The sequence below is a fragment of the Hylobates moloch genome, unplaced genomic scaffold (genome assembly GCF_009828535.3).
Source record: "Hylobates moloch isolate HMO894 unplaced genomic scaffold, HMol_V3 SCAFFOLD_9, whole genome shotgun sequence".
Classification (NCBI taxonomy): Eukaryota; Metazoa; Chordata; class Mammalia; order Primates; family Hylobatidae; genus Hylobates; species Hylobates moloch.
In genome coordinates this window covers 80474767-80485857 of record NW_026652284.1, presented here as the reverse complement: position 1 = coordinate 80485857, position 11091 = coordinate 80474767, and the positions used below count along the sequence as shown (strand labels likewise).

At 35.6% G+C, this 11091-nt stretch overlaps 1 protein-coding gene across 2 annotated transcripts; it reads left to right on the top strand.

Moving 5' to 3' along the window:
* Positions 1-448: 448 nt before the first annotated feature.
* Positions 449-9762, top strand: FBXO43 (F-box protein 43). 2 transcript variants are annotated; one of them, XM_032758477.2, is made up of 5 exons: positions 449-577; positions 1597-3081; positions 6091-6193; positions 9071-9274; positions 9385-9762. In XM_032758477.2, exons 2-5 carry the CDS (start codon positions 1616-1618, stop codon positions 9631-9633), a joined length of 2022 nt encoding a protein of 673 aa, XP_032614368.1. In that variant the 5' UTR covers positions 449-577; positions 1597-1615; the 3' UTR covers positions 9634-9762. The 2 variants fall into 2 exon arrangements, with proteins under 2 accessions (XP_032614368.1, XP_058299755.1); XM_058443772.1 differs by lacking the exon at positions 9385-9762 and adding an exon at positions 8416-8479 and having other exon boundaries at positions 9071-9183.
* Positions 9763-11091: the final 1329 nt, after the last annotated feature.

The following is an 11091-nucleotide window of genomic DNA, read 5'->3' as shown; positions in this document are numbered from 1 at the left end:
AAAAAAAGGGCTGTGACCCAAATTGAGTGGAAAGTGTTATTTAAAAGAATTACTTTCAGAGAGGGAGAAAACAGTTCATGGGTGGAGATGTAATTTGAATATGCATTCTACTTTATTAATTTAATATTTGTAAAACAAAATTGTTTAAAAATATAACAAAATTATAAAAAGCAGTTTGATAAATCTTCTTGGCTTGTGACCATGTGCAGAAGTTAGCAGTGATCTGAGAGGATGTAGATCAGAAGGGGACATGTATGACATTTATCAAAAACGAGTATAGATTTAAAAGGTTAAAAAATACTTAGACTTTGTTTAGTAAAAATAATCTTTTAATGATCATCAAACCATAAAGAAATATTTTGTGTTTAGAGTAGCAATTTGCTTTTGTAACAAAGATCATTCACTCATATATTTGATTAAATCTAAGCATAAATAAATTACTGTCTCATTACAGCCAATAAATAGATCTTCCTAGGATCTTTTAATGGAGAAAAATTGTGCATTTGTCCTGGAGAAAACTTTGAAGGAATGACAGTCTTCTTCATGTCCTTTGAATCATCTGGAAAAATATCAAAAACTATAATAAATTTTTTTCTTAACACTATTTTTGTCAAAACAAATTTGTTAGCTTACTTTGAGTTAAGATTTATTTCAAGTTTCTAAAAAGAAGGAATGTGATGACACTTGAAAAGTTTAAGGAGTAAAATATTTCTTAGTGTCATTCTTTGCTCATGTACTACTGAGTAACTGTTCTTTAAGTAATTGAGTTGCATTCTTTATTTGCAACTTCAAGAATATTTTAAATGGTGGTTTTCCCATAAATAGTTGCCTATTAACTGTGAATTCAAGGCTGAAACTGGACCTTGCATCACAAAATATTTAGAAAGTGAGATATGAATAAGTATAACATGCGAAGTTTGAAATGGCCCTATCTGTGGTGCAGTAGTTCACTATGGTTAGCTCAAGAAGAATGTGTTAGTAGTTTATCGATGAGCCAGTCTTTGTAAAGGCTTAAGTCTGGGAATTCACATCTCGTGAATGGTTATGGGGACTAGGTTTCTATAACAGGTCTATGTTACATGTTTGAACGTTACTTGAGTTGTTCAGCCTGATTGCAGGTAGATCTAGAGGCAGCACTCATTATTTGACACATTCTCCAAGGTGTTTAAAAAGTAGCATATAGCATTTTTTGAGTAGACTAATATAGGCTGGCACAAATAAGCTGGAATATTAAAATCAAAATTGTTTAGTTCTGTGAAAATCATAAGGTAATAAAATAATCTAAAAATAATTCTTCTAGGTTTTTCTCTTTAGGGTAGTTCAATAAAATATGTGTGCATGATGCTTAGCCTGTGATTAATCAAGTGATCTTTGAATATTTATAACCTGAACATTTTGGCTTTGTGATGTCAAGAACTCGTTTTAAGTAGGATACACATCAGTTTTTTATGGAGTAGAATTGTTTTTTTAAAGTAACTTTTCAAAAATTGTCATACAATTTTCCATTATTATCTGTACTCATAACAAATAATGTATTATGGTATAAGCTGCCTGGATACTCATTTCGAAGGCAGAATAACTTTGTTGTCACTTTACAGAAACAGAGATTTTGAAGATGTCACAAAGGCACTCAGGTCAAGCTGGCACTGAAGCAGGAAATGGGGTGGACTCTCCTCCAATTGTCAACTCCAAGTACTCCACATTCAGAGATTTTTGTTCCACGTCTTCATTTCAAGATAGTGGCTACAATGAGTTAAAATCTTGTAGCTTTGATAATATAGATAAAGAATATCTTGGAAAGAAAGAAAAAGGCCCAACATTATTCTATGAGCACCCTGAAACTTCAGGCCTGGGCTTAACACATCCTTTAGAGTCTCCCACTCAAAAAAAGAAATGTATCTTGCCTAGGAAGGAAAAGGATAAAACCCCAGAACTTTGTGAAACACCTAAAATCAGAGGGAAAAAATGTTTACCTCGCAGAAGTTTGAATGTATCTTTTGCTCTTCTAAAGGGGGACTTTGAATCACAAAATAGTTCTTTAGAAAGTAGTATAAGCCAAGTTATCAACTTAGAAAAAAATATTCCAAGCAGTGCTTCAGGTTTTTCCAGGGCAAATAATTTTAGCCCTTTAGTTACTAGCACTTTAAAAACAGAAGAAGTGACTTCATGCAGTCAAAAATTGAGGCTTAATTTTTCTCAGCAAAAGACTTCGACAATTGATGATTCCAAAGATGATTGTAGCCTATTTGAAGTTGAATGTATATCTCCAATTCAGGGCAATAATTTTAAAGACTCTATCACACATGACTTTAGTGATAGCAGTTTATGTATTAATGATGAGAATGCATGTCCAGAGCTCCTGGGCTCCTCTGTTAGTGGAACAACTTGTGGAACAGACGAGGACATATTTGTGACTCCGATAAGTAATCTTGTGGCAAACATTAGATTTAATGCAAGTCAAATTTCTCCTTCACCTGAAGTGAGAGGCAATATTTCAACGCCTGAAGACAGTGGTTTTAACTCACTTAGCTTGGAGAAATCAGAAGATTCCCTCTCTGACCAGGAGGGTTCTTTTCAAGAACTACTGCAGAAACATAAGGGGACTCCCAAAGTTGGGGACACCATAAGAAAGACAAGACATCTTGGAAGGTCGAGAAGACTGTCCACCCTTCGGGAGCAAAGCTCGCAGTCAGAGACCGAAGAGGAAAAGCAGATTGTCCACCCTGACTCTGAAAAAAGAGCAGCAGCTGCTTCTGCCATCTCAGAGGGTCAGCTGAGTAGTGATGAGAGTGGGGATTTGACCTTTAGCTTAAAGAATTTATCAAAGACTCCAGCCTTGCAATTGGTACATGAGCTGTTCATGAAAAGCAAGAGGAAAAGATTCCAGGAAAATAGTGGACATGAATTCTTAGAGCAAGGGGATGGGGAGAAAATAGCTGTACTGCAGTGTATACTTGCAGGACTGATTGGCAAGAAAATGGGTATAGAAAAACTGGACATCTTAACAGAATTAAAATATAGAAATTTAAAGCATATTCTTGCTATGGTTTTAGATTCCTTGACTGCAGAGAGCCTATGCAGGTAAGAAGAGTTGTTTATGAAATAAAACTTATCTTTTTTTAAGTTGGAAAGTTTCTCTGTGACCTGAGTGGTTGTCCTTTATTTTGTTTGTTTTATTATCTCTATCTTTTGTTGTCTTATATCAAAGGTAGTTTAAGTGAACTTCCCAACAGAGCTACCTAGTACAGATCCTTCTGTTTTTTTTTTTGTTTTTTTTTGAGCAAGAGTCTCACTCTGTCGCCCAGGCTGGAGTGCAGTGGCCTGATCTCGGCTCACTGCAAGCTCCACCTCCCGGGTTCACGCCATTCTCCTGCCTCAGCCTCCCAAGTAGCTGGAACTACAGGCGCCCGCCACCATGCCCAGCTAATTTTTTGTATTTTTAGTAGAGACGGGGTTTCACCGTGTTAGCCAGGATGGTCTCAATCTCCTGACCTCGAGATCCACCCATCTCGGCCTCCCAAAGTGCTGGGATTAGAGGCCCGAGCCACCACACTTGCTGATCCTTCTGTTTAAAAGCCTGCTTAAGTAGCAATAATATAGTCTTTTTTTTCTGAATAAAGTTCTTATCACTGTCATTTGGAAAGAGAGTTGCTAAAAATTGAATTTTAAATTTTCAAGATGGCAAGCTCTATTCCATGGAAGTTGTTTAATGATTTAATAGTTCAGATCATATTGTCAGATTGCAAGTAGTATTAAAGTTATGATACTTGGTCAGAAATAATGTAATGCATTGTGTTGACTAAGAAATGACAGTGTACAAATAATACCACTTAATTATTTAAGTTCTAGAATTTAAAAACAACCGTTAGCTTTCATTTTAGGGTTTGATCTTTCCAGATACCAGGGGAATGTGGATTATTTCATTTTTATTGTTAACACAGCAGTGAAAGTTAATTACTTTGGGGAATTTCAAGTAATTAGAAACTGAAGAATTTGTGTTCACAGATGTTACAGTAGATTGAATGCTGCTACATAATAAAGAGAAACACATTTCAGAATATTGAGGGTGGGAACTAAGGTTACAAAGACTAAAATGAGACTCTGTACATGCCAATTTGGGGGAGTTACAGGACTATCAGAAGACAAGACCCATGGGAATGCCATGGCAATGAAGGAGAGAAGTCATGTGGAACAGGATTTCTGCAAGATGATTGTTATGGAGGAACATGCGGGAAGTTAGTGAGCCTCTTTCTTGATAGGTATATGTCAAGAGTTTTTTACAGGGTCCTTGGTTTTTTTGTTTTGTTTTGTTATTAGTTTTTGTAGAGATGGGGTCTCACTATGTTGCCCAGGCTGGTCTGCAACTCCTGGGCTCAAGTGATCCTCCCACCTCGGCTTCCCAAAGTGCTGGGATTACAGGTGTGAGCCACTGCCTGTTCTGTCCTTGTTGTTTTTATGGCTACTACTTCTATCAAAGCCCTTCTTTATCTTTCTTCCATACATTAATTGTATGTCTATTATAGAGAACTGTAGGATTTCTTAGCTGGAAGTCTTCTAAGGTATCTAGTTCACATGTTTTACAGATGGGGAAATGAGCCCCAGAGAAGTGACCTGCTAACAGCCACTCAAGGAGATAGGAATAGATCTAGGTCTATAATGAGCCCTCTGATTTCTAATCCAGTATTTTTCCATAAACTCTTATTAAGGTTTAAGGCTTTCTGGAATAGATTTGATCAAGAATGTATTTGGTGTATCTTAAGTAGGATAATAAACAGATTAGTGCACCCATATTGTGTGCCTTTTAAAAATGTTCAAATGATAAACTTTAAAAAATTAAGGAGATGGCTGAGATAAAGGATTTTTAAAATATTTTTGGTATGGATGGGGTCTTACTACATTGCCTGGGCTGGTCTCAAACTCCTAGGCTCTAGCAATCCTCCTGCCTTGGCCTCCCAAAGTGCTGGAGTCACAGGTGTGAGCCGCTGTGACCGGCCAGGAATGCTATTTTTATATGCTGGAATATTTGGACCAGTTAAAATTAGAACTGGGTGACACTTTTGGGTGCTTGCTTATGTGAGCAGTTGATTTTCAGTCATATTTCAGCAATTATCTCTCCTTTCCATCTCTCCAAACATACAGTATTTGTACTGCAAAGTATGTAACTATGTTGGCAGTACTGTTCCTGGTCACTTGAGAGTTGATCAGTTGCAATATCTGTGGCAAATACCCAATTATGTAGTTCATTTCTTCCCCATTATTGGGTGACTTTCTGCCTGTTCCTTTCCTTCCCTCTGATATAGGGCACATATATCAGCCTAGAGAGAGTCAATGGCAATTGAAGTGGGCATGGTAGCTGGAAGAATAGTAGCGTTGACAACTGGGACCCTCCGTAAGAAGTGACTTATTTCAATCTTTTCTAACCTTACTCCTTTTGATTTGTTAGAATAACAAAAAAAGACCATATTAACAGTCGAAGTATTACTTTTTAATAATATTATCAAAGTTATTGATAAATCAGCAATCACTGGACAAAAATTGTGTTTTTTCTTTCGTTGCTTCATTCTCATGAACTTTGGTTAATGAAATAGGAACTCTGTGGTGCAACCCATGATAGTATTTATAGTTGGCACTTAGTAATGCCAATGAAGGATTAATTGTGCTTGTGTTTATGTAATCAAAATGACAGAGATTTGTTAAACACAGGAATAGGAGAAATTGATGAAACCTCTTGTGTTATAGATGACAATCATTTCCTGCATCTCTTGTTCCAAATTTTTAATGTTACGTTTGAAGTTAAATCCTCTTAATCAGTCTCCCAGTGGACTCATACTGGCTTTATATGACCATTTATAAAAGAGTAACCTATCTATATAATGCTGGCATATACTTTACATTTTAATTGGAATTATTTTATATGATGAATCAATATGAAATAACAATGTTGACCAAGTCATATTTTTATGTAAATTTTTAGGTTTAAATTTACTGCCCAAAATCTTTAAAACAAATTTTTCTCATTAGTTAGCATATACAACAAAATGTTAATCCTATAGAATGTATGCAATATAAGGATGGATCTTTTTGTTATAGTGTTTGGAAAGTAAGCAGAAATTGGCGTGAAATTGTTGTTCAAGATAAAAATGCAAATCGGAGGAGGAAATTTTATGTCGCACAACTGAAAACAGATTCTGAGGTAATGTATGTAATACTTCTCTAAGATGCATTTGTATAAATACGTAATAATCTCATGTTGCTAGACAACCTAATTTGGTTTTCCTGCTATCTTTTAACCTTTTCCATTTAACAAACATTCACTCATAAATTCTTTAGTTTTCCCAAACTCAATTTTCACCCAGTCTGTAAATGGAATAAACAACATAGCATCAAGAACATCTTGTTGGGCGTTGTTGCTGCTTACGTGGATGTGCTCTTAACAGCATTTGAATACCAGTGATATGCTGGATCCTAATCATAATGAGATACCCTTATAGCATTTTTAATCCAGTCTTTTGAATGGACATTACATGTTAGTTACTGTGCCAGTGCTCAGATTACAATGGTGGACATTTCTGACATGGTTCCTGCTCTTTTGGAGCACACACTCTGAGGTTGATATAGGTAAATAGGTGACTACAATCTAGGTGTGTTAGAGGAAGCCCAGAGTTATTTAAAGGAGTTTTTGCCTGATACTTGGGAATCAAGAGAAGTGCATCTCTACTGAGACCTGAATGATGAGTTAGCAGTTAGCCAGGTGAACACAAAGAAGAGGGTTTTAGCAGAGAAAATAGCATAGGTACAAGCCTGGAGGTGGGTGAGCAAAGCAGATCAGTACCTGTGAAGCATCATAAACTTGCACTCCCTTGAGGATTTGAATTCTGGCTTTAAAGTTACAAGAAAAGTCCTATAGAAGCTGATGGATTCCTCTCAGGCATGCTATGTTGTGTAATAGGCATCTGATGACTAGCACCCATGTTTGATTATAGATTCAACTTTAGGCCAAAAAAGATTCTGAGAGTTCACTAGTTCATTCTTGTTCTAGTGAAAAATATTTAATAACATACTATAAGTGAATTTCTAATTTGACTAAATATAATAATTGGAATAAAGCATGGCATAAACAAATATGAACACCCAGATATAGATTGGCAGGTTTTTCATTACAGTAAACTATTAGGGACTGCTATTAACTAAAACTTTGACTTTCTTTTTTATTTTGAAGAAAAGCTTTACCTTTTCACCTGTTCAGAGCTCCTGGCTACTTCTGCAGCTGCTGGCTCTGGGAGTTTATAATAGGGAAGATATTAATTGCCTTCTTAACATCTCTTTTTCAAATGCTGCCCTATATGCTAGGGACAGACTTAAAAAATGGTTGTTTAAGCATGCACTTATTAATATTTAAACATTTGGCTCCATATATTCCTTAACTCCTCTAAGGAAGAAGCATACTGTTGTGCTGGCAACCCTCCATGTAACTCCAGATAATGAAATATTCTATTCTCAAAAAAAAAAAAAAAAAAGAAATAGTCTCATATTTGGCCAGGCACAGTGGCTCATGCCTGTAATCCCGGCACTTTGGGAAGCCAAGGTTGGTGGATCACTTGACATCAGGAGTTCAAGACCAGCCTGACCAACATGGTGGAACCCCTGTCTCTACTAAAAATACAAAAATTAGCTGGGTGTGGTGGTGCAGGTTTGTAATCCCAGCTACTTGGGAGGCTGAGGCGGGAGGATTGCTTGAACCTGGGAGGTGGAGGTTGCAGTGAGCATCATGCCACTGCACTCCAGCCTGATGACAGAGTTAAACTTTGTCTCAAAAAAAAAAATTCTATCCTCATATTCTAGCAATCACTTTTTTAAAAACTCAGTTTCTTAAAGAACTGTACTTTCCCCCCTTTCTTATGCTTTTTCTTATTTTGACTTGCTTTTTAAAATCTTTTTCAAAGTAGTACATGGTTTAAAAAGTCAAATTGGACTATCGTAACAAAATATACCATTATGCCTTCATACTCTTGATTCTTGTTCCATCAAGACAATCATTTTCAACACTTTCTTCTAGTGTTTATCTCCATATTTCTAAATAATTTTATTTCCCTGTCATTTCTTTACTATTTTCTATAAAAGGATTAGGTTCTCTAACCTCTCACTACTACTGCCACTACCTACATAACCCCTCTCTTTCTGAATTCCTTTCTCTCTTCTCCTATCTTATGACTATAATTACACCACCATTTGGGAATGAATCAGAATTAGGTGCTGACATTATAAAGATTGTGTTGAGATTATTATAACTTTTTTCACAGCTATAGTATGTTGTACACTATGATTACACTTCCGTTCTTGTATAGCTTTTTCCCTCCAGAGTTAATAATTGCATAGTTTTTTCTCTCTCTCTTTTATTTATTTATTTTTGCTTAGTGTTTCTCTATACAGATCCCCGATTCATCTCCCATTATCCACCAGAACTGAAAGTCTCCTCTGTGTAAGTCCAAACAAATCAGGTATTCTACCTGTTCCTTCTTTTCCTCAGAGACATCCTTCCTGGGGCCCTTTGCTGTCCTATTCCAACATAGACTGCTTGCTTTCTACTTGAACTATTCTAATGTATTATTAAAACAAAAAAAAATTATAAAAGAAAGTTATTTGATGGTTTTCTCGACTCTTTTGTTTACTTCTTGTCTACAGCTGCTTTTTCTACAACCGCAGAGTTGAATAGCTGGAACTACATGGCCCACAAAGTCTAGATTATATATTATCTGGTCCTTTACAGGAAAGGTTTGCTGAACCAAGTTTAAAATAAATGGAAAAATAACCAGCCATACAAACTTAGATGTAGAATTTAATTTAAATTTTTTTCTTTTTATATTTATTTAACTTTTATATGTTAGGGAGAAAAGGTTGGGTTTTTTTTGTTTTTGTTTTTGTTTTTGTTTTTTTCTGAAAAGGAATGGCCTAGGGAGAGAATTCTGATGGCAAAAAACCTCTTCAAAGCATATAAATCCGTGTACATCAGAAAGCTATCCCGGAACTGTTTTGGTATTGCAGTATTGATGCCTCTTGTCCTTTACCACAGGGGGCTGTATTAAATGTCGAGGATGCTGCCACTCGGCTCCAGCTTTTAAATCGCTCAGCTTTAAGATCTGTGCAGGCACAGGCTAGGATACCTGGTTCTCAGAGAGAGCAAGGGTCAACATTATCTCCCTGGGGAGAAGTTTTGACACCTCTAGCAAGCTCTTCTGTTACTCACTTAAGTAGTAAACAGGAAGAATATGTTAAGGTGAGTATTTATTATGTCATAAGTTATTAGAAATAAATATTTACAGAGTTTGAAATAAAGTGCTCCTCTATATGAAACCAGAAGATTTAGTGTGTGTGCTTTCACTGCAGGTTGCCAAAACACTTTTTACTGATGAAGCATTAAAACCTTGCCCAAGGTGCCAGTCCCCTGCTAAGTACCAGCCATATAAGAAAAGGGGACTGTGTAGCCGCACAGCCTGTGGTTTTGACTTTTGTGTGTTATGTTTGTGTGCTTATCATGGGTCTGAAGAATGTAGTAGAGGAGGAGCAAAGCCAAGAAATAGAAAAGATGCTCTCCCAGGAAGTGCCCAGAGTAAGCGGAATTTAAAACGCCTCTGAAGAGACTAAATATAGAAGAACTCCCCCATGCAGTTTTCTATTTATCTGACTTAAAATTATGAATATTTTGAATACATGCAAATCTTCCCATTAATGACAGGTGATGATTAATTTCCTATTTTGTATATATTATAATCCATTTCATTGTATGTTTTCTTTAAAGTTAGTTTTGAAAAAATTTTATTTTACTTTGTCATTTTACCCATTTTAATAACTTGGTATTTTAAATAAAGAATTTTCATTGTTGTTATATGTATGTATTTTATTGTTTTATATAACATTTTAAATTTGTGCATTTCATTGCTCTTGAAATGTTCTTCATTTTTTAAAAAATAGTTTTTCAAATAATATTAAAGATTTTGAACTCTAGACAGATGGCCTTATAGATTTGGAAAATGAGTACTTGACTGAAATGAAATATAAATAAAAATTTTCAGAAGTTCTGTTGAATTTATTCTATAATTTCAGTCTCTGGTTAAGTAAAATTTACTGAATATTAATATCTAGGAAGACATAAAGAGTAAATTAGTGGAAGTATATAGTTATTCATAATGGGAGTCTTAGTTAATATACCCTTACAAGTAACACATTTCAAATAAGTACTTTAAAAACTTCTAGAACTATAGGCACAGATTTCATTTATTTAATCTGGATATTCTGACAAATTTGGGCTGCTTGGAAAAGACAGATTTAAGTAAGAAGATTTACTAAGTTGTTTATAAAGTACTTTAACGATTTATAAATCGTTTCCAAAAGTGATTTGCGTTTGCATGTTCCACTTATAGAACAGCAAGAAAGAATTAAGTTTTTTTTTTTTTTTTTTTTTTTTGAGGCATCGTCTAGCTCTGTGTCCTCAGGCTCGGGCTGGAGTGCAGTGGCATGATCTCACAGGATCTTGGCTCACTGCACACTCCGCCTCCCAGTTCAAGCGATTCTCCTGCCTCAGCCTCCAGAGTAGCTGGGATTATAGGCGCGCACCACCATGCCCGTCTAATTTTTGTGTTTTTAGTAGACACGGGATTTCACCATGTTGACCAGGCTGGTCTCGAACTCCTGACCTCAAGTGATCCACCCGCCTGGGCCTCCCAAAGTGCTGGGATTACAGGCATGAGCTACCGCGCCAGGCTAAGAAAGAGATAAGCTCTACTGTTGAACAAATTACTAATACCAGGAGAAAATTTGAAGATAGTTTCATAATTTTTTTATTTGTATATGGGTAACTGATATATATACATATCTATGTTCACAATCTATGCATAGATTTAAATGTAGCTCTTATATGTTATTTTAACAAAGCAATTTAAAGTATGAGTTAGATATAGACATATGTGAGGGAAATCTGCCTGAAATTTTAACTTGTTACTTGCTGTAAAATTTTGATTAGCTGCTAAATATTAAATTTTCATCTATATCCTTTCTAATTCCACAAAGGGTTTTTGGAGGCTAAATTATATTTAT